Source organism: Stegodyphus dumicola, chromosome 7, assembly GCF_044657685.1.
Source record: "Stegodyphus dumicola isolate Sdum_Otavi_A_Nest chromosome 7, ASM4465768v1".
In the NCBI taxonomy this organism is placed as follows: domain Eukaryota; kingdom Metazoa; phylum Arthropoda; class Arachnida; order Araneae; family Eresidae; genus Stegodyphus; species Stegodyphus dumicola.
In genome coordinates this window covers 109034808-109059612 of record NC_140774.1, presented here as the reverse complement: position 1 = coordinate 109059612, position 24805 = coordinate 109034808, and the positions used below count along the sequence as shown (strand labels likewise).

The following is a 24805-nucleotide window of genomic DNA, read 5'->3' as shown; positions in this document are numbered from 1 at the left end:
AACTTCATTCGGCAATGGGCCCACCAGTGGCCGAGCGGTAAAGTCGCTGAACACTGGTAGTTCGGTCCGAGGTTCGAATCCCGCGAACGGGCTGGCTGCATGGGTGTTTTCGTGGTTTTCCCCATGTGTAACGTGTATACGAGCCAGTTTCCCTTAGAAAGTCCTCCACGAAGGCATCCCTCCCCTTAGGCAGATAGCCCTAGTGTGCTTTGCCATAATTAAATACACACCAACACCATCATTCGGCAATGCTGATTCTACCAATGGGTATAATATCGCGCAATATTTGCCTCTATTTATTCCCAATATCTCCAAGGCTCTTAGATTAGATTCAAGTTCATCGTATAATTTCCGTAAAGAATGTGTACTTTGTTTTTGAATAATAAGAGTTAACAAATCACAAATATAAATCTCCGTTAATAATTCTTTGTTACCGAAACGCGTTTGCAGTGCCTCAATTGCGCTGTTGTAACTATCGCCAGTTGGCGGAAAGCTTTTAACTATTTCCTCTGCGGGAGAATTCTTCTCCATAGCCTGTGCCAAATAAGCAAATTTATCATTATTGTCTAATGTAGGATCTTTATCAATCTTCTGGAATTGCCCCCAAAATTATAGCCATTTCTTCACGTTAACATCAAAGATAGGCAATTTAATCTTCGGATAATGTAACATTTTATTCTGAACAAAGGACGGATCAATTAAAGTTACATTCGGGGTACCAGAAGTGAGATCTTTTAGTTTACTTTCCATAAGTCTCCACCAATCAAAATGTAATTCAGATTCATCTATTTTCTTAATAAGTAAGGTCTCATCTGTAATTTCTTTAAACATTAATTCTCGTATTTTCATTTCAGTATCGGCCCACCAGCGGCCGAGCGGTAAAGTCGCTGAACACTGGTAGTTCGGTCCGAGGTTCGAATCCCGCGAACGGGCTGGCTGCATGGGCGTTTTCGTGGTTTTCCCCATGTGTAACGTGTATACGAGCCAGTTTCCCTTAGAAAGTCCTCCACGAAAGGCATCCCTCCCCTCAGGCAGATAGCCCTCGTGTGCTTTGCCATAATTAAATACACCAACACACACCACCACCATTTCAGTATCAAACAAAACTTTAGCTTTCTCGGCAATAACTTTTATTTTAATTAATTTTTCTTCCTGATTAAATTTAGTTTCTTCATTGTCAAATTCATTACACGCTTTACTAAATAATCTTCTATATTGAGTTCGTGCTAACTTTAAGGCTTCCATGATTCAAAAATAAAAAAGTCGCTTACCTTGCAGACAATAACCAGATCGCGGACGCCAAATGTTGATTTTTCCTGTTAAATCCTATGTGATATATCTGACTTCGAATCTAAAATTTCTAAAGAACACAAAACCTTGTGTAAAACTTAAAGGTTTATTCAACTGGAACTTCAAAAATGATGAAAAACTTAACATCATAAACGAAAACGTAACATCTTAGGTGGAAACATTCAAAATGCTTTAAACTGGCAGCTATTCCGGCACGGTAAAGAACACTTTCTTTAAAAAGACAAAATCCATCTGGCCCTTTCGGCATATATCTCCATTTTAGCTTCGCTGAATTCACACTTCAGCTACTACGTGTTTTGGACTTAAACGGCCGGACTAGAACTAGAACAGGACCGGAACAGGACTGGAACCGGAACAAGACGGGAACCGGAACAAGACGGGAACTGGAACAGGATGGAAACCGGAACAAGACTGAAACCGGAACCTTATCATCCCCTGGCTTCTCTCCCGGGCAGGTCTACTCGCTCGAACTGAAAATGAACTGCACCGCTACCAAGGAAAGCACCTCCTTTTATTGACGGCGGTTGCCGTTACTACAGGCGATTATGCAAAATATTTAACAGTATACTTGTATATGATAAAGTAATTTTATTCCTTCTTTCTGGAATGTTGATGATCACGTACGTGATCAACGTAATACATACATACATACATAAATATACAATATTGGAATGTTTTTTGCAAAACAAACTGGTTCGAAAATTCCGTTTGACATTATGATAACAGATGATGCGAAGCTCTAATTATGTGTTACATCTTCAATTCTTTAAAACTATATGTGCTGATATTCATTTTGCACAGTTTATTTTGTGCAATTTATAGCTTTAACTGGAGTTGTAGTGCCGTTTACAACTCTGACTGGAGTAGGACTTGTCGCTTTCTTGAATAGGGGTCTCCAGACTGGTAGATCATGTGGCCATTTTCCTTCCTGTAGTTGAGACACACGTTTTTTGGTGTAAATAATATTCATGACACTAGAAGGGAAAAAGTTAAACGGCATTAAATTATTTCTTAACTGAAAATGATTAATAGAAATCAATTGGAATATTTCAAAATTTTTTGCTCATATCCCTTTAGAAAGATTTCAATCAAATTAATTTAAAATGCAACTTTTTTTTTTTTAATGTTTGAAAGATAAGTGTAGAAAATCTAATGAATTAAAGCTTCAAAAAATCAACTCGCCTAGTTATAATATTATTAATATGTCTACTTTTTAATTACGTGCACATATATTATATGTACAAGGTATTCCACGTGAAATAGGTTCCACAAATTCGATAAGTAAAAATTCCTTTTACTAAACTCCCGGCGATCTTAATGAGGATCATCCTTGCATCCGACAAAGATTTTGTACCTGACGAAGATGAAAAATTTGATAGTTTTCGGAGAAAACCTGCGATTTCCGATACAAATCTCATTCCTAAAGTTTAGAAAAGAGTAAAATATTTATTGTTATTTTATATCCAAAAAAAAAAAAAAAATAGGACTGATCTCTGGTGTCGTAAAGATGGTATTGTCTACCCATAAACAATTAGCAGAAGCCGGTCTTGTTATATCTAGAGTTCAGAACTTTAAAACTTCTAGAACTTCAGAACGAAAAAAAAAAAAAGTGTTGATGAGTACCTGTAAAAAGACAAGACTGATTAAGACGCTTGGATATTTATCAGACCAAGATTCTATGTATACAATGACAGCAGAAAATTCTATGTATACAATGACAGCACGTTGTGGAAAAGTCTGAATTTTGCCCTTAAAACTAATAACTATAGACAGAAATATAAGCGGTTAATAAGTAAATGTATATAATCCACTTTATGTAATAGGGATCTATAACTACTGGAATTCGCGCCGTGAGTTTCTGACGGTTTCCTTTAAGATGAATCATCTGGTCAGAAGAAGAGCAGAAAGGAAAGAAGGTAGCTTTAACCGTTTCAGGTACAAGGACGATAAATGACCGAGAGGTGGATGCAGCCAGTATATCAGGAGCTGGCAGAAATTTTTGGTGTGTAATGAATTGGAAAGCCATCCGTCTACGCAGAATTTTACGTCCATAAACCTTGGAGATTTTTAAGTCTGTTAAAATCACAGTAATAAGTAATAGAAAATGTCAGTCTCACTTATAGAGGCAAGTTAAAGAAGCCGCATTGCCATTTTAAAATATAGCTGTTTTGCAGGATTGTAGCAAAAATTTGATTTGCGACGGAGGAAAATGTCTAAAAGTATTTCAGATTTTAGCATCGCAATCAGAACGTTTACTAAGGTTTTATAACGCTCTCGCTAAACTCGCAGTTTAACAGTCTGCTTTTAGACACACTCAGCACAACTTTTTCTATTTTTTAAATTTTATTATTCAACATTACTTTTTTCGCACTTACGCCACATAAAAATCAAAAGTAAAATTAAAACAAATAAATAAAATAAAAAATAATTAATAAAATCTGAAAGGTTTCAGATTTTAAATTACGTCCAAAGAGGCGTTTCTCTTTTTTTTTTTTTTTTTTTTTAATTTTTTTTAACACTTTGTGTGTTACCTTTATATATTAAATATCACGTTCTTCGTATTTAAACCATAAAATTCAGTTCAAGCGCAACATCGCAAAATAAATTTAAATTGAGCATGTCTTTAGAATTTCCGATACACAGTCTCATGCGCTGGAGATAAAAATGTTTTTTTCTGTACAACGTTTCCATTGCTCGCTTTGAAATCCTTGAGTTTGTTAATCAAAAATTAGTTAAAGTTTTACAAAATATGTAATCGATAATAAAACAAATTCCAAATTTCAAATTTGAGCTTCCAGATGCTCATATTCGCAGTAGGATTACGTCATTCAAAATTTGATGGCTCTAGGTGCCGTTGTTTTATCACAATGCGAGAAACATACATACAATTATGCATATGCTTTACTATTTAATTTCTTCAAATATAATACGGAGCGATAATATGTGGTGGCAACAGTTTGAAAAGTGAAACGGATATTTAGAATGATTCGACGCAAAATCGCAAAACGAAAACAATAGTCCCTCAGGGACAAAGCCCTTTGGACTAAAAATTTTAAATGCAGCATATTTTTAGAATTTCCGATGCTACTATACATTTCATTTTTCAGTCTTTTGTTTGTTTATGTTATCAATGATCAGTCTTCTCACATGACTTATGTAACCCTTTTTATCTTTTTATTATTATATTTTTAATTTTATTTATTTCATATTACTTTCTTGAGCAACATAAAATTCAACAGCAAACTCACAAAATATTTAAAAGCAAGCATATCTTTAGGATTCCCGATGGAATGTACGATAGATTTTTTTATATTCACTATGTTATTTCTTTAAAAATAATACACGGCGATAACATTGGTGGCAACATTCTTTTATTTCTGTTGCCATACAATTTCTTATAATCTCTATATTATTTCTTTAAAAAATAAACTTTTCAATAATATTTGGTGGCTACATGCCTTTATTTGAAAAGTGATACGCACAAAAAAAGTGAGGACCGAGAACACATTTGGTGCTTAAAAAATAAGCAATAAAACGATAAAAAATTTTTAAAAATTAAAAATTATTAAATGAAAAATTAATTTTTAAATTTTTAAAAAGGGGCAATAAACGATATGTCTTTTGTAAAATATTCATATAAATATGTGTCTAATATATAGAATCGGATATCTTATAGCTATACACATAATAAAGAAAACATAAATTTACTCACTATTTGTACAAATCAGGTACATATTGAGATGATCCAAGCATGAGAAGGAATGGCTGGTAGGCAATCCATGATTCAAACAATTTATTTATTGCTGCCACAAGCGTCAGGTGAGCGCATCTTTCTGATGACATATTCGTACATTCATAATGAATGTAGTCCTTCTGCAGTATCTACAAATATGTGTTTTGTAATTAAATTAAAAAAGCAGAGTACATGTAAAGTTGGTTAGAAATTTTGAGAAATATCAGTATGCAGCTTACGACATTTCAAAACATGAGTATTTTGGGTACATTAATTAATAGTTTTGAGTTCTTATGCTTCGCATTAACCTAGTTTGTTATGGGGGCTTCTTGATTTATTATAAATGAGAAGTTTCAAGACTACATTTCAAGAGCTGGTAGCCTGACCAAGATCCTGGACTTGGAGGTAACAAGATCACGAAATACAGCAAGAGCTATTCGAAAAAATCGTTTAGGAGGTTTAATACGATTATAATACACATCCTTTTATTTGATATATAAAACGTATTCAATAAATAACATCTGAATTTTATTATTTAGAAAATATCCGTACTTCGTTTCATATTCAATAATAACTATGACTAGGTTTCATAGTCAATAAATATATCTATGTCATACAGAGAACGGACCATATGTGATTAAAAAAAACTTTCGTACTAATATGAAAGTTTTCATAATGACATCATGTCATATGACAAGGATATAGAATGATTCTATATCCTTGTCATAATTTTAAAACAATCCTAGCAGATATCCTGAAGGTATTTGTAATTTATTACGATAAAAACACTAAAGGATATCTGTCATGGAAATGCATGTTTTTGAAGAAAAGCTTCATAAATGAATACAAATTATTTATTTTCACTTAGAAAACAGTGTGTAAATTCCGCAAATTGTCGCAAAGAATTGAATCCATATGAACATACGGAATTTAAAATCCCATTTAAATGCTTTCAAAGAAACGGACACTTCCAATTAAAGAGAACTCACATTTTTGATTGAAAAAACTGCATTATTCGGTGATCTCATCCATTGGATCATACAAAGCGTCTTAAATGCCAGATTTCAGAATTCATAAAAATGCTGAGTTGATTATTAGATAAGACATAAGAAATTATTAGGCATTTTATTTCGAAACAGAAGACGCGAGATGTGAAATGCTGTCCCCGGGATTCGAATTCCGGATTTCCTCATGCCAGCCGAACATGATCCTAATTACACCACGAAGTCATGCAGTAAGGAAAGAGAAAATACCTTAAATTCTCCCCTATGTAAAGGAAATGAGACAAAATCGCCAAATTCTGAAGGTGAAGAATTATCATTAATTACCTTTTAGTTTGGGCGCAACTGCAAAAATCATTAGGCATTATATTTCGGAGAAAGAAACGCGAAAAATGTCTAATGCCTTTGCAGGGATTCGAAATTCGCAGCAAGCGATGCTAGCCGGGCGTACTTCTGAATAGACCACAAGGATACGTAGTAAAGAAAGAGAAAATACCTTCCAAAGATTGGTCAGACGTGTTATATAACTTGTCATCGATTGAGTGAAAATTTAACTGAGATAGTAATCAATTGAAAATACTTCAAGTGTACGAGCTATCATAAACAGAAGATACGAGCCAGTTTCCCTTAGAAATTCCTCCACGAAGGCATCCCTTCCCTTAGGCAGATAGCCCTCGAGGCTTTGCCATAATCACACACACATAAACAGAAGAAGAAATATGAATTTGGCCGCCATATACCTTGATTGTAAGACCAATGAAAAGTATCCATAGTATATTGCTTATCGGTATCTGTGAAAAATGCTTTGTCAGACGAAAAAAAAAAAAAAAGTGTGAGAGAGAGAAAATAAACTAAGAAAAATTAAAGAACATGCAAAGGATTCTGTACGACACTAAATTTTATGGTTTGGTTTATTTGACTTGATTATGGCAAAGCACTTTAAGACTATTTGCCTAAGGGAACGGATGCCTTTGTAGAGAACTTTCTAAAGGAAACTGGCTCGTATACACATTACATACAAAGCCACGAAAGCGTTAATGCAGCCAACCCATTCGCGGGATTCGAACCTCGGACAGAACTAACTGTGTTCGGCGACTTTACAGCTCTGCCGCTGGTGGACCCACTGAATTTTTGCAATCCTTGACAACGTTCTATTATCCTTTCCAACCAGATCATGTTTAGCATAAGAGTCAGAATTATAAGATTCAAATCTGCGCATGTGCTGATGTAAAAACTGTTGACATAATTAGGATTTTGGCTTTTATATTTTTAAATGGGTTCACATTTTTCATTTCTTTTAAAACTCCTTAATAATAAACAGTAACTTTCTGATTATTTATTTTTTTACTTCAGTATTATCTTTTACTTATTGCAAAGGATTATGGATTGTATATTTGGCATTACTCGCCCGCAGAATTCCGAATGGCTTGTTTTTCTTAAAGAAATACTGAATTCATTACTAACTTATTCTTTACTTTCATACAAGATGGCCGTAATTAAAGAAAGTCTTTCAAGCGTGAGTTTAAAAAAAATGAAAATTTCAGAATGAATTTCAGCGAAAAATGATCCTGCAGCCACGTAAAAACATATTTTCAAACAAAAATTTAACCTGTTATAATAGTTTGGTAGAAATAAGAAATAATGCATCTGTCTGATAGAGTATGAGCTGTAGGAACTTTAAGTGATCATGATTTGTTGGTAATACTTTATCACAAATGTAGGTGGCAATGCTTTTGCCGTGCTTTGGGAATTCCCGATTTAAGAAATTCAATGACTATTATAAACATCTGCATTTCAAAAGGATAGAAATGGTTAATGCAGGTAAGATTCAAGGGTTTAAATTAAAGGTTCAAGTTAATGGAAAATATAAAACTTGTAAATTAAAAACAAATTAAGAACAGTTTTCATGTGGTGTTGAGAAAAGAAATAATGTGCGAAATGCGCGGCACTTTTTTTTTTTTTTTTAAATTTATAAGACCTTAGAACAATATTATACTACGCATAACAGCTGAGAAAATATTAAAATGCTTATATGACTAATTTAGTCATTATCAAGCTGTGCATCCGCATTTTAATTGCAACATTAATTATACGAAGAGTTACAATTTTATTAAATGTAAATAATTAAACAGTAATATTATTGGATAATTAATTTCTTTATATAGAGAACCTGAAGAATGTGCAAAGATTTTACGAGCAATTTACGAAAACCACCAAAAATGGATTATATTAAAATATATACTATTAAAAACTATTAAACTAGTAAATTATTATTATTATATAACTACTAAAACTATACTCTGCATGGCAAGAAAAGGTATGCCGTCGTGAAAGATTTCAGTAATAAAACCGGACCGTATTTATGTTGCACACAGAGAAAACTCCAAGGGACCATGCAGCCAGCCTGTTTGCTTGGACTCGAACCTATACCGAATTATCCGTGCACATCTGTCTTATCCACTCGGCTAGTGACGGATTGAAACTAGCACGGAAAACAGTCTGTAGAGAAAGAAATACATCACTATTTTCTTATCTTATCGCAAACCTTCAATCATGCAAAATAAAAGTAAAGCAAAAAAAAGGAAAAAAAAGTGTTTTTTAATGTCGAAATAGCGTTTTCCACTGAAAGTTTTGTATCAATTTTTTTTTACATTATCATTAGACCGTCATGGGCTTCAACAAACTTATATACCGCATTTCCTGCCCTAGCTTTTTAGCTGCAGGCTCTGAAATTTTTTTAATATTCACTTGATTTTTTCCATACATTTTCCATTTCCAGTACATTTAACGTTAATTCCCATTTCCAATGCGTTCATTTCCTATTTCCAACGCGTTCAAAGAATGAGATGGAAAATTTCCCAATTCTGGAGCATTCAGAGAACGAGTGTCCCTAAATTTTAAAATGGGTTCGTGCACGTGGGGACTGCTTTCATCTTACTGGCAAAGACAAACCTCGGCAAACTATCTGCGAAGGCCAAGACGAGATTTTTTATTTTTTTATTGTTGAACTTTATGCTAGTCTAATAATAGAAGAAACGATCCATCACAACGAAGCAAACACGAATTTACATTGGGTCAACAATTTCGATGAATCAGCTGCACATTCATCTCCATTTATTTATGAATGTTTTGAGGCCTAAGGCATAGCAGAGACAGCAATAAGAACGGGCGAAATTCAAGACAACAGTTAATTAGAAATAAAGATAGTTTATTAGACATTGTAATGTTAATGTTACTATGTATTCCTATTGGAATGTACATTTCTTTTAAAGAAATATTATTGTGAGAGTCACCAGTAGTTTGTCCATAACTACTTTTCATTTTTTATCTCCTTAAGTAACGGCGCCCTTCGAAAATTAATTGATTCGCAAAATTTTCCTCTCTAATTTTTGGGACAATAAAATTAGAAAAATAAAAGGGAGGAGGAATATGCCAGGAAATATGGTACTTCATTTTATAATAACAGAGATTAGAGAAAACGACTTAACTGCCAAGTATCTGACCCGCATTGGGCTTCACTGAGAAAGTACAGATTCCAAAACTGCCATGAGAAAGTGGTACTTTCTGTATTTTAATGCCAAAATACCTCTGGTACTTTATGTACTTTGTAAAGTTTGACTTGTTTTCGTATCATAAATTGGCATCAAAACTCCTAACAGACTTGGAACGAATTATCTTTTGGTCTGAACAGAACCTACAAAGGTTTTAATGCACATAATTTTACTCTCTAAATTTTCGGACGATAAAAAAAGGGGGGAGGAAGAATACACGAAGAAATACAGTAAGTATTCAGAGCTTTAACGTCAATTTTTCTTGTTTATTTCTGAAAGGCGGCGATAGTCGTTAGCAGATGTATTGTAAGGATCTTAAGTTTTACTAACGTTTATTTTATTTTAAATCTTTACTATCACTTCTTATTTTCTACTTCCGGCCAGAATTATAAGCGTGAAGGAGTTTATGCAAAGTTGTCTGGCGAACGCCAAGTATTTAAGTGTGGCCTTTTTGCCAAGAGAGAGAGAGGAAGCAGTGAGTTCGAAGCAGGCCGCTTACCTTAGAAGTTACGCAGTTGCTATTTGCCTTCCAGGCCAGAGGTTTTAATCCTCTTGATAAATTAAACGTATTGTAGTGTTCACAGTCTCTGTGCTACATACGCTTCCTGTTATTATAAGGCCAATCTTACACGTGTGTAATTCTAAAGTTAAATTAGAGTTTAGTTTTATTTTTATACCTTTTACGTTAGACCCCGAGTGGAGGGTCATTGTATTCCGAAGTACGGAAGTCATTGTATATAAAGAAAAAATAAAGGGTTTTGTATACCCTTCGTCTGTATCCTGTCTACTTACTACAATTAGTGAACATAGCTTTAGTAAGCTCTCTGTTCTAGTCAGGTCATTGTATGTTTCCGAAGAAGGTTAGAAGAAACATTGAACCTGATAGTATAATATTTAAATTCTTCTGTAACAACCCTGTTCACTTCAGATAAAAAAAGTGAGTACTTCGTCATGTTTTTTTTTTTTTTTTTTTTTTTTTTTTTTTTTTGTTAGATAGATTTCAGGTTTGTTTAGGTTATCCTATATTCAAGTAAAATTTTCTTACTTCATCTGCTTTAGTTGTCATAGTCCTTCCAAATATAGATGAGCTGAAGATTCCAGGACATATCATGGTGACGGAAATGCGATCTCTGTTATGCTCCATTCTCACCGATTCGAAATATCCCTGGAAAAGCATTCTGAAGTATATTTTGGAATAAAATAAAAGCTTTTTAAATTAAATTTCTTATAAATATACATTCCTCAAAAGTGAAATTGGAACACCAAGAAAGAATGCTCGTAACGTCATGCAAATTGCGCAGGATCGAGAGTTGTTAGATTGATATGCAAATGATTAAAAGAAAGGTACATAAAATTATTATAACTCAATTTATTCAGTATCTAATGTGCCATCTCGGGCAGCGATACAGGCCGCAATCCGACGCGGTATGCTATCAATGAGTTCATTGATGGTTGCCTGAAGCAGCTTTTGCCAAGCCACATCTGATGATGCATGCAGATCATCCAGGGTTTGCGGTCGTGGTCCTCGGTTAATGTCACGTCCAATGACATCCCACTGGTGTTCGATGGGATTCAGATCTGGAGAGACTGCCGGCCAGAGTAGGATGTCAGATCCAGTCAGGCTGTTAAGAGTACGCCGTGCGACACGTGGCTTAGCATTGTCTTGCTGAAATACTGTGTTGGGTCGTGACCTTCGAGCTGGAGAAGGCCATGACACTTTATAAACATGGCGGAGCTTTCCGTCCGATGTTATCGTCTGAAAGTCATCTGGATTTTTAAATTTTCGTCGGAAATATAACTTTATAATGTTGCTTAGTTAATTAAAATAGCTGAAAGAAAGGAGGCTTTATATGCATTATTTTCTTTAGCTTTTTTGGCTTTTTACAGATGTTTTAATTAACTTTGTGCATAAAATAATTGAGAGAACTGGAGAACAAACGAACGTTTTACAAAAATTTAAACGCTGATTGAAAATTGCCACTGTCATGATAAATTGAGAAGAGGTTCTTAAGATAATAATTAATATTTTACCTAGGCTCAAGTATTAATTTATTCACAAAATATATAACCATCAACTTCTATATCTCCAACGTATGTAAATGAAATACTATATAAACTAGCTAATAAATGTGATAAAAAATATTTCGTACAAGAAACACACCTAAATCTTTAAAAAAACAGCCTTCCAACATTCATATTTGAAATGAGATAACCTAACAAACAACATACACAACTGGCAATAAAAAATAATAAAATGCATATAAATGATAATCGCAATTCCCATTATCCTAAAATTTAGAAACTAAAAATATGTAGACCTGCATATGATTGAAAGGAATGGTGTTAAGAAACATCAGTAGTATTACTACTAAATATTGTAATTCCTAATAATTCCTAATTTGTAATCATATACTATTTAAAAAGCATTAAATTTTACATTAAGTGCAAATTGCAGTTCTGTTATTTTTCTCTTGGAATTCGTAATATATCTCTTGGTATGAATACGAGTGTTGCAAGTTATGGTTTTTAACTATTACATTTGAATACATTCTATTTTCATTGTTAATTTTTGTACATGCTTGTGATAGCAATAAAATTCATGATAAATGGGAAAAAACTTTTTATTGTGTGCTATTTAATGAAGAGCAGATTTAAATGTGCATTTCTTATTATTGTGTATATTATTCAAATCATTTCTGCGCAGTATCCAAGGGAAAGTATCCAAAGGAATGTTATTGATTTGAAAAAATGAATAAAATGGCCATGAGAATCTGCCATTGTCTAAAACAAGTGTATATATATATATATATATATATTTACATATGATTGAAAGAAATGATGTTAAAAATCATCAGCCTTACTACAAATTATTGTACTTTTAACAGCTTGCTATTTAAAAAACACTAAAGGATTTTTTATTAATTGGAAATAGTAGTTCTGTTACTTTGTTCTGGTAGCTTTCAAACACTGCATAGTTTATGCGTTCTTTAATATTGCCACATACACTAAATATACACTATTTTAAAATATTTTTTTAATATTTAAAAATATTGTATGTTGTTTGTTAGGTTATCTCATTTCAAATATGAATATTGGAAGGCTTTTTCGTCATAAGATTTAGGTATGTTTCTTGTGCGAAATATTTTTTATCACATTTATTAGCTAGTTTATATAGTATTTCATTTACATACGTTGGAGATATAGAAGTTGATGGTTATATATTTTGCTTTGAAACACGAATAAATTAATACTTGAGCCTAGGTAAAATATTAATTATTATCTTAAGAATCCCTTCTCAATTTATCATGACAGTGGCAATTTTCAATCAGCGTTTAAATTTTTGTAAAATGTTTGTTTGTTCTCCGGTTCTCTCAATTATATTTATGCACAAATTTAATTAAAATAACTGTAAAAAGTTTAAAAAGCTAAAGAAAATAATGCATATAAAGCCTCCTTTCTTTCAGCTATTTTAATTAAATAAGCAACATGATAAAGTTATATTTCCGACGAAAATTTAAAAATCCAGATGACTTTCAGACGATAACATCGGACGGAAAGCTCCGCCATGTTTATAAAGTGTCATGGCCTTCTCCCTCTCGAAGGTCACTTTTGGGTACGCCCTGCAACCAGGGCAGAAGAACAAACTCTACAACTTGCGTGACGTAGCAATCCGCTGTCAAACTGCCATTAATGTGTATCAGAGGCGTCTTGTCATCAAACATTATACCACCCCAAATCATAATTCCCGGTGCAGGACCTGTGTGACGCTCGGCAAAATGGGCTGTTTCGTAGCGTTCTCCGGGTCGCCGCCGTATCCGTCGACGGCCGTCATTCCTCCACAGACAGAAACGAGATTCATCCGTGAACAAAACCCGATGCCATTTCATAGTCCACGCACTATGAAGCTGACACTACACCAGGCATGTAGTCTTTTGTTCAGTAGTCAGTGGTACCCCTATGTCTAGTACCCGTAAACGTAAGTGTACTTCATGCAATCTATTGATTATAAGTTTGGGTGAACACAGATACACCTGCTCCTAGAGGCAACCGGCTTCGTATATCACGTGACGTTGAGGAAGGGTCTCTAGTAGTTGACCGACGAATATGCCGGTTTGAGCTGTCTGACGTGCACGTGTGCGCACTACTTCCTCTTCGATGAGATCGTACACCTTCCTGCAATCCATCGTGCAACACAACGTTGAATGGTATTTCACGTTGTGCCCAACACGAGTGGCTATTGTGCGCAGCGACAAACCTAGTTCATGGAGTTCGATAATACGGTCACGTTTCCCCGGTCGTTAACTGAGGGTGTTGAGTCGATTGAGCTCACCGACGTCTCAGAGGCATTTCCTATGCTCTTCTAACGTCTCCAATGCTCCGTAAGCCCTCAGATGCTGTTTAAGGGAAAGTGGCTGACCTTTATAGCCTGCACATGCATACCACGTGATCCAATGCGTACGCAACTTTTATCATTTGCATATCCACCTCACAACTCTCGCTCTTGCAATTTGCATGACGCTACGCGCATTCTTTCTTGCTGTTGCAGTTTCACATTTGAGGTGTGTAATTAGTGTAAAATAAATTAGATTTTATTAGTAACCCAAAAGGGCGCTATCACATATGAGATATTAGTCTTGAAACTGAATATTGAATTGTCCGCTATAAACGGTTTCAAATTGTTGTCACCAAATATTATCGATATTATTTTTAAAGAAATTAAATAATGAAGAATCTACTTGTGCATATGCATGTTCCTAGCATTGTGAAAGAAGACGGTACCTAGAACCATCAAATTTTGAATAACATAGTCCTGTCTCCAAAAATATGCACCTCTAAACCGAATTTTGAATTTCGAATTTTATATTTTATATCTTGTAAAACTTTAATAAATTTCAAATTGTTGACAAACTCAACGATATAAAAGCGAGCAGTGGCAACAATGTACGGAATAAAAGTTTATCTCCAGCACGCGAGACTCTACGGAAATTCTAAAGGTATGCTGCTTTTCAGTAACTTGTGATTTTGCTGCTGAATTGAATGTTATGTGGCGTGGTATTTAATTAATAAAGTTAACACATAAAATGTTAATAAAAAGTTTAACAAGCCATCTTTTTAAGAAGACGGAACATTGATATAATAAACTGAGAAAAGACTGGAAAAAATAGAGAAATGTATGCCAACACTTTAACACTGCATCGGGAATTCTAAACATACGCTGCTTTAAAAATTTTTGTAATTTTGTAGTTGAATAACATAGGGCGTAACTACGAGGAAAGCGATGCTTAGTAATAAAGACAAAAAGAAATGGGTAAGCAAGAGTGAGTGCAACAGCAGACTGGTAGACTGCGAGCCCAGCGAGAGCGTAAAAATATTTAACAAACCTTTTTGAGCGAATATTAAAATCTGAACCTTTTCACTTTTTTTTCCTTAAATGAGGACGATTTTAAAATTAACACTAATCATTCAAGAAGAAATGAATAAAAGGTTTTTCCATTGTGTGTTAGTAGAGGTTTCAATCAAAATTTTATTTTACAAATTTAGTTTTTACGCCATTTTCTGTTGCATGGAAAACTTTTTTTTTCTTTTAATATACTATTTTTTTCTGTATATTAATATTGTATTAAAGGATATATAAGAAAATTCGCCTTCAAGGAGGCCTAATCGGCCGATCTATTCTATTCTAATTTAACCAAAACGTACGGTATTCAACTGCAGGAATAATTAAGCGCATTAAGTCATACTTGAAAAAGCAAAGCCGGGGAAACTGTTGCTGATCCACTCAAATTTTTAAAATAAAGTTGCTGTGGCGGGTAGATGGCTGTTGACTGTTGTTGTGGCAGGCAGAAAGTTGTTGCCTTTATCAAAATCCGCAATGCGGTAAAACAATATAACGAGCATAAAAATAAAAAAAGCCACGGCCTCTCGTGATCAGTAACATAAACTGTAACATCCCCCCCCCCTCGATGAACTCTTGGTTCATCAAAGGTTTGGATTCTGAAATTATCTTAAACACTAAATGTTTTTAATGTTCTACAAGTTTAAATGTTCATAGACGCAGTGTTCGTAGTTTAAGTTCACCGTGCTCAGTTCAAAGTGTTCAAGTTATTTCTAACGGGTACAATAACTACGAAGATGATTTCTATTAGCTAAACGGATAGTGTCAGCCCTTATTTTTCCATCTCGTCCTGGATGACAATCCTGTACAACTCCCATCTTCCATAATAATCTTGGTAGTTTTTCTTCACGCACTAGAACTACAGATCCCTTCAAAAGATCTGTTACGGCATTACCTCTCTGAATTTGCTTTTAACTTATCCATCTTAATAACAATATTCAATCACTAATCGAACAATAACAAATACTGAAATCATAATATATCTAAATATCACTGTTATCTCGGAATTTTGGCACCATTTCATAATTATTGTACCTTTTCTTGCATACCAGTAACAGCTTGGTTAATTTCTGGAGTTTCAAGAGATTCAATGATTATTTTCCCAGGTCCACATATACCTTAACCTTTTTTAGCCTTTTAACTATAGGCTCGGTAGAGCCGAAGGTGTAAATCTGAAGTACTTCTTCCGCACAAAACTTAATTTTAATTGTTTTGATACTTCTACCAGGAGGATTTATGAGAGGCAGAATAGAAAATAAGTCTTTCATTTTTTCTTTTATTCTGACCTAAAGCTATTGTATTTGCAGTTTATAAATAAATCCTATTTATGTTATCTCTTTCCAAAATCGACACTACCCCTGTGTCTGTTTTAAGCTCACCTTTATTTTCTCGTTTATTTTCAAATTTATTATCATGTAAAATGGTATTATGCCTTAATGAACATAAATCGCAGCGTATATCCGAGCTGCAACAGGCTGACGTATGAGCCTTACGAAAACATAAATAACGTCTGCCAGCCATTTTTAATTTCTTTCTTTTTTTTCCTCAATTGGAATTGCGCAATTTGAAGTAGAATGTTTCAAAGGTTCATTTTCTATCTTCCCACAAAATATAGAATCGGCTGTTGATGCATTCGTATTCAACGACGCAACTGCTGGGACAAAATGTTTGTTTTTTAAGGCAGTATGATATTTTTCACTTTGAAAAAAGTCTCGCGATTGATGTTTATGTTGTTCGGTTCTTATGTTAAACTCAAAATAATTTGGCGTATGTTTGGAAAAGTGTACACTCTCTGCTTTCAACTTCTTTTTTCAAAAATTCCAAAATGTTAATCACTGTTTCAAAAATTCCAAAATGTTAGTCACTTCTTTTTTCAAAAATTCCAAAATGTTAGTCACCTGGTCAGGGGTTAGCGATCGATTGAACTCTAAAACTAATTCGCTAGGAAGTATTCTCAATAACAGTGGGCATAACAAATAGCTGTAAGAATTCGAAGTAACATTAATGGAATCAAGGCTTCTAATTTTACTTTCTAAACTATCATATAAGTTACGTAATGTTTTAATATCATTCATTTTTTACTAGCTTTAAATTCAGCAGACGATTCCTATTGTGCATTTATTAAAATTTCCTTTCTACCAAACCTTTCTGTCAAAATATTTATTGCCTTAGCGTAATTTTCGGAAACTAATGGTAATCCCTTTATTGACATTAAAGCTGTGTCAATTAGTAAATATTTGAGGTAATTAAATTTGTCTTCATTCTTTAAAGCAGAGTTATTATGTATAGCTGATTCAGAAATTGTACTACATGGGGTCTGATATATTCAGACAACGCAAAATCCTTCAAAAGAGCAGACAAGGATTTACAAAAACTATGGAATACCATCAAGGACACAGAAGTTCAAAATTATTTTGGTAATAAAGGTATTGAGTGGAAATTCAGTGTGAAGAAGGCGGCCTGGTGGGGCGGTTTCTGGGAAAGGCTTGTTAGATCTATCAAGTCATGTTTGAAGAAAAATACTCATGAAGGTTTTACTTAAATTTGAAGAGCTGGAAACAGTTTTAATTGAAATTCAGGCAATTTTGAATTCACGTCCGCTGACTTATATTTATAGTGAAGTCGGAGAATCAGAACACCTGACACCAGCTTATTTTCTAGTTGGACGAAGATTGACATCTTTACCATCTGGCAAATTTCTTGAACCCGGTTCAACTAAAGAAAATTTAACAAGGCGATATAAATACCGGCTAAGATTATTAGAAGGTTTATGGAAAAGATGGAAAAGGGAATACTTACTTGAAATAAGAAACGTAAAGCAAATTCAGAGAGGTAATGCCGTAACAGAGCTTTTGAAGGGATCTGCAGTTCTAGTACATGGAGAAAAACTGCCAAGATTATTATGGAAGATAGGTGTTGTACAGGAGTGTCATCCAGGACGAGATGGAAAAATAAGGTCTTGCACTATCCGTTTAGCTAATGGAAATCATCTTCGTCGTCCTGTGCAGTTATTGTACCCGTTAGAGATGACCTGAATACAGTGAACTTAAACTACGAACACTGCTTCTATGAACATTTAAACTTGTAGACATTAAAAACATTTAATGTTAAGATAACTTCAGAATCCAAACCTTTGATGAACCAAGAGTTCATCGAGGGTGTTCACCAAGGAGTTCACCAAGAGTTCATCATGTTACAGTTTATGTTACTGACCACGAAAGAGCGTGGCTTTTTTATTTTTCTGCTCGTTATATTGTTTTACCGCATTGCGGATTTTTGATAAAAATGTAGTGGCAACAAAAGTAAAATGATGAACGTTCTAATATAAAAAGTTTTGTTGTATATAGTTGTAAAAAAATAAAGTTTTTTTTTTTTTTTTTTTTTTTTTTTTCATACAGAGGTGATTTCGGTAATGAAAGTAATCTTTCGTTTACAAGCGTCGTTAATGATTTTGTTAAAAATATTGTTAGCTGATAACCAGTGAAGGTCGATTTCCTTTGTTTTTCTGCTAGGGTCGAGGCTCGAGTTGAGAACATTTTCTATCCCGGAAAAATGCCAAAAATATCGCATATTCCCAATATTATGTTTAGAGTAAACTTTAAAATGCAATAAAATCTTTTTGAACGGCAAACTTTCAAAGATGATTTCTACCCGACTACTTACTTTCGGAACTCTATATTCAATTCTATTGCTGCACGGACTTCTGGAAGGTTCGGGAAAAATCACTCCTAACGTTTACAAAATCCGCTTTCCCTAATCTTCAAAAAAGTTGTCAGCTTGGAGGAAAAAATGCCAAATATCCCCAGTTTGGTGACAGAAATTTCCTCTAAGGCGCGTCAGGAGTGTTGAGCCTTTTTTCACGATCTACACATTGTTGGACTTAATTGAAAGATCCGCATATCTTTTTAAGAAATAAATACTTATATGCAAAACATGTGGCCACAAATTCACTTGCATACAAAATTAACTCAAAAACTCTTACCCTAAATGTAAAAATTAGATAAATAAATTAACATAAAAATACATAATATCACGAAAATACCCCCCCCCCCCCAAAAAAAAAAAAACAACAATGCGATCAAAAGGATTTAAACATTTGCAGAAATTTACAACAATAATATGCCTATATTTTTATATATTAAAATGAATGATATATTATCAAAATGAACGTACATTTCATGTTTATAAGTGAAACGATGTTTTAAAATTTTTCATCTTTTCAATAAATTCTGTTAACAATAAGAATTTTTAACATGTCATAACATTAATTCTATTAGGAAAAACATACCTGCAGTGCGTGTTTAGTAGCAGCATACGATGCCGTTGACGGAATGCCTACATTATGATAAAATTAAATGTTATTTTTAGTAGAACTCATATACATTAAATACGATAATTAATCATATGAATATAACATTCACAAAAAGAGCAAGATAAATTGATTTTATGTTAATTTCAAACCTCTGAATATATCAAGTACTTCATTAAAAAGAAAAGCCTACATACAAGCCCCAAAATCGAGTGCGTAAGACGCCACTTAAATAAACTCAACGAAAAATTCTACAATAAAAAGGGCCTTAAATAATCATGCAGCATACTTTGCTGACCTTCTAAATTATTAGATCTTTAGAAGATGACTACTCTGCCCGGCCATTTTTACGGCCCATACTCTTGCTTAATAAATTCAATTTCCCCCACGCCAAGCCTTATTTACGGGAACTCCATCTCCTTTCCGACGACATACCAGTTCAGCTGAATAGCGCGCTTCGCCATGGATCAGAAAATCGAGGGTGCAAAATTTTATTTCTGCACTTTATTGGCAAAATTAATTTTTTTCGTCACTCAACTCATTTTTAGACCCATTTCCGAATTTTTTCCACTTAAGATAATCACTCAAAAATTTATCGAGATGAAGAACAGCCGTAGAAATCTGCTCCCACATTTGCGGTGGGGCGGTTTCGGGGAAAGGCTTGTTAGATCTATCAAGTCATGTTTGAAGAAAATACTCGATTTTAATGAAGAAATCATAGATTCTTCTCGCTAGCAGGTTACACGCTACGAGATATCTCTCAGGCAATTTTCATCACCAGGCCCACTGCGGAATTAATTCAGGTTAACAGAAAAGTACTGCTACTGCCCTAGAAATCCTGAATTCTTACATTCGTATCAAAGTATGAATATATATCATTGTCGCACACACAAAAAAAAGTGCACATAGATTCTTTTAATAAAAAAGTATGCGATTTTATGAATTTCTGTATTCATTATGTAATCATGCATTATAAAATGCTGCTGAAATACAAGTCTTTTTAATAACCTCGTTTTTTAATCATTTCAACCATTTTTAATAACCTCGTACTCTCTTTATAAGAATTTTATAATTAATTTGCTTCACCCTCTTTTATGTGTATAAATGGCGCTAAATGCTTGTTTACCTACAATTAAGGTTGTTTACATTTACACTGCTTGTATTTATGCTGTTGTTTTTGTTCTAAATTACCGGCCAAGTACAGTTTAATACGTTCGTTCATAAAGGCCAATAGCTACTGGTCATTCAGCAGTCCCATCAACGAAGATATTGCCAAGCATGCGACCGAATTATACTCACGAGAAGTTCCATCATAGTTTTAATGGAAAGCATCTCGAGGGACAGATCCTAGGATTCAAATACCGGAGAATGCTTGGATGATTGTAAGTATATAGTATGCGGTCACTTAAAATACTGACGACCCGAAAATCCTCTCAAGATGTTTGCTGGTGGGAAGATAGATCTAGAAACATCCTCGGATATTGATGGAGAGTAGTTTTGGACCAGTCAACCCAGGGCTTTGGATCAGTCCCCTCTATCAAAACTGGGAGAAAGTTCCCTTTTCTCATGGGTGAAATCGGTCGCTCACAGTGGTGCATCTTGAGCAACGTTTTGGCTTATAAGGCGAGTACTAGCCATTCTCCACAAGAGCGTTAAGTTCGTATATAAAAATTGTTTCTAGGCTTTTAAAATTCTCGTTAAACTAAGTTTTAAACGTAGAAAATTGGTGAAGATATTAATAAAATTTACGTAATTAAGCTGAAGAAAAAATAATATACTTGGTTTTAAAAGATTAAATCTTTAAAAGAAAATGCAGATGCTATTAATAAAAGAAAAGCATTTACACAATCTGAACATTTCGAATTTGGACGTTATATTCGTGAAGTTAAGTAGTAACTGAAACTTGAATGTAAACTGTACTTTCAGTGATGTATATATACTACTCAAACTTCAAAACAGGATTTACTGAAAACCATTCATAGTATTATCCAGGATCTAACGATAAACAAAAATAAGGCACTTTAAAGAAAAGAACAACTAGGAAAAACCACAAATAAATAACTAAAATAAATATAAAATAAATTTAAGATTTTTTAAGCATGCCATTTGTCAACAGCTTGATTTATTTTATTTTTGCACATTCTAGAGCAACTGTTTTAAATATGAGGCTATAAAATTTAATTTAGGAAGACAATTTAGAAAGCCCTGGTTGAAGGGTGATTTGAAAGCTGACTTGTTCTTGTCACGAGCCATCAAGCTCATAAAGAACTAAATGTCTCACTTCTAGAGTTAAGGTAATTATCCATCCATGATAAAATTTAAGATGTTTTCCTGATTGAAAACTGAGGTAGATAGACTACGTGAAAATCTGATATAGCTCTGTTCTAGCCATTGACTGATTTAAATTGATCTTAATCCCCTTTCAGATGCATTTTTAGAGGACAGAGGATTAACAAATCAAATAAGGACAATTTAGCTACTCAATTTCTGCATGATTATCCTGGCATTTGAAGGATAGAAGTTACTGAAACGATTCGCCTTAGCTTCACATTTCAGCTGTAGTATTAAGATCCAAATAAACACTTACTAACTTAAATACTTTCTTAGAAGTACAAATAATAGCAGCAAATTTTCTATTTGTATGGTTTTGACATAAAAGATCCTCAACTTAATTATTACTCGTCAAGTACGCGAATCTGAAAACAATGAAATGTCTTACTCTTCACATGTCTTAATCATGGCTGTTATGTACGATAACTTTGGTATAAATCACACAGCTCTAGCAGATGAAAATCTTTTGATCTCTGCTTATACGTTAACTTATGCCTTTAACTTATAGTTTGGATTAATTAACGTCTGAGTTATAATGATAGTAGTTGAAATATCAAGTAGCGTTGTAGTAATAGCCTTGCCCGGGATTTACGTAGAGAGAAGAGGATTTATTTATAGGTATAGGGGTAGTTTTTTGGAAATCTCAGGGAAGCAGAAATTTTTCTTTTATTTTGTTCAAGATGAATTATGCAAAATTTTACCAAGATCGAATAAAACTGTAGAATAAAAATTCGAACATGTAACGGTTTTAGTAAGAATTGTTAGTTACTTTATTGTCGGTTATGCCTGTTTTCTGAAAATCCCATCCATTCCGGCTGATTTCTCCAACGTTTACGAAATATTCTAGAAAATCTGAAAGAGAGCGCACTTATATTCTTTGTTGTACCCTCTTCTGGAGAATTCTGCAATGTAACACTAAACGAACATGGAACCATCTAATTAAACAGTAAACAAACATGGCACCATCTAAGTATTTTAGTACCTTTGATAGCGGGCATGTAACAATGGCGACATTAACCTAAGATAGATGATATGATCACCAAACTGTTACTTTTTGTAAAAAAAGGGGGAAGGAAAAGCAAAAGAAAAAGAAATATTTTACATTCTTCGCTTAGCATATATGACTTCCACTAACAGCGCGAATGTAACAACGGAGACGTGAATCTAAGATGAGTAACACGAGCGCAAAATTTAATATAAAGGCCCTGAGTTTGGACCCCATGGGACGGTTTTTAGAAATTTTGTGTAGATTCCCCTTGTTTAAAATTTCTTTAAAATCGGAATAAAATTGCGCAAAATTTCTTTAAAATCGGAATAAAATTGCAGCTTTGTATGCGCACAAACAAACGGACACTCTTCATCATATATATAGCTGCTTTTGATGAATCCAACTAGTGTAATGTCACGGATTCAGTGAGTAATGAATAATAATCTGTGTTTTCCGCTTTTAAATCGCTTAGTTTAGATTAAATTTGAAACGCAAATACTGTAACCTACGCTTTGCAAAGTGATAGCACAAAGCTTTAGTTGGTGATCCACTTTATGCTACAGATACCGCGTTATATTATAAATAAGCATTGCATGACGTACAAAATGGAATATATCGATTGTCATGGATACTAAATGATATTTGTATCATCAACTGTAACTTTACATAAATGCAAATATATCAGGTTCAGATGTGGCAGCTTTTTATTTTTAATTTAATAAAAATTACTGCTAATATAATTTTGTTAATATTAGAACATTTGCTTGCAAGGAATTTAAATTAATATTCAGAGAACAGTAATTTTTCTCTTGAAAATCAAATTATAATAATAATAATACATGATGTCTATGAAAGAAGTATATTGCTTTCTAATGTATTTCGTTAGAAAACTGTGATACAGGGTAATTTAATTAGTTTTTAAAATGAATTACAGCAGTCAAAGTTTTTTTTTTTGAATATTTTATTTGTCTTCACGTATGCCACTTTTAGAGAAGGAATAAACGATAATCTATAGTTCCATAGATATATTTCGATTACAAGTGTAGGAAGATTACGCGATTTTTTTAAATAGCGTTTTTAGCAAAGCCAAAGGGGAAAGGAAGAGTAGACTCCTAACAAGAAATGGTACCAAATACTAAGTCCAGTCCAATGCTCTAAGAATTGTTAATCTGTGCAAGTGACTGAATGACCAAAGGGAGGCCCACGAGTTCTTAAATCTACCGCGAGACCCACAAATCTGAATTACTAAACTCACAAAACTTGAATCTAGGGTCTCAAGTTTTAAAAAGACCTGAAATCTAATCCCATAACTTCTCATTTCATTCCTACTTTTCCCTCTTAAAGAAAGTTAAACAGACATTTCAGACCAAAAAGAAATGTTATATGTAGAGTTCCAAACCTACATCATCAGTCCTTGGAAGGAACAATGTCTGATGGAAAACAATCTATGGAATGTCTTGGAGTAGTGGAATTATAAATTGCTTCCATATATCCAGATATTTTGTGCAAGGAACAGTTATTTTAATAAAGAAATTATTTGTTTGATATTTCTGATTCAGTGCTTTGGGTCCATTATCAAACTCCGTGAACGTTTACAATTACCACTTCCGTCTGATAGAAAAAGTGAGTTGTTAAAACTCAGCACTTTCTTGCAAATACTCTGTGGAATTGTACTTCTTTTCTAGACATCCTGAATAGCAAATTATTATTGTAAATAGACACAGATGATACCATATTTTCCTGCAATACTGGAAATTACGACAATGCGTCCTCCACCATTCTGCAGAAAATGCTTTAGAAGGAGTTTTGTAAGAGATACCGTTCCAAAGAAATTGACATCAAAGATAGCTTTGTCCACTTCGATATCGGTTTCAATGATCTCTCCAATCTGATATCTAGCCGCATTGTTAATGAGAACATCTATCTGAAAATAAAAGAAGAAAGAATTACAAAAATACTTTTTAATTTATTTGGAATCCTATTTTCTCTCTTATGGTTACAAAGACGCAAACGAAACCATTATTAATAATCAAGAGGAATACCTGCACTTCAGGCATTAAGCAATTAGTTCTTTATTATTATTCCAAGAAAAAATAAAATGGGAAATAAATTAATTATAAAAATAATTTTAACAATTTTCTTTCAGGCATATTATTTCTTATCATCTCAGAGAATATTTCCTTTGG

General features: G+C 33.6%; 1 protein-coding gene across 3 annotated transcripts in view; it reads right to left on the bottom strand.

Annotated features, from left to right (window-relative positions):
• Nucleotides 1-1879: 1879 nt before the first annotated feature.
• LOC118205666 (dehydrogenase/reductase SDR family member 7-like) overlaps nt 1880-24805 on the bottom strand; it is a 61256-nt gene continuing 38330 nt past the window's right edge. For 2 of the 3 annotated variants that reach the window (XM_085820704.1, XM_085820706.1), the window contains 5 exons: nt 24351-24543; nt 19280-19326; nt 10642-10761; nt 5024-5193; nt 1880-2285 (listed from right to left, as the gene is read on the bottom strand). In XM_085820704.1, coding sequence (XP_085676830.1) covers nt 2114-2285; nt 5024-5193; nt 10642-10761; nt 19280-19326; nt 24351-24543 — 702 coding nt within the window. In that variant the 3' untranslated portion in view covers nt 1880-2113. The remainder of the gene's footprint in view (nt 2286-5023; nt 5194-10641; nt 10762-19279; nt 19327-24350; nt 24544-24805) is intronic. The other variant, XM_085820705.1, reaches the window with a different exon arrangement.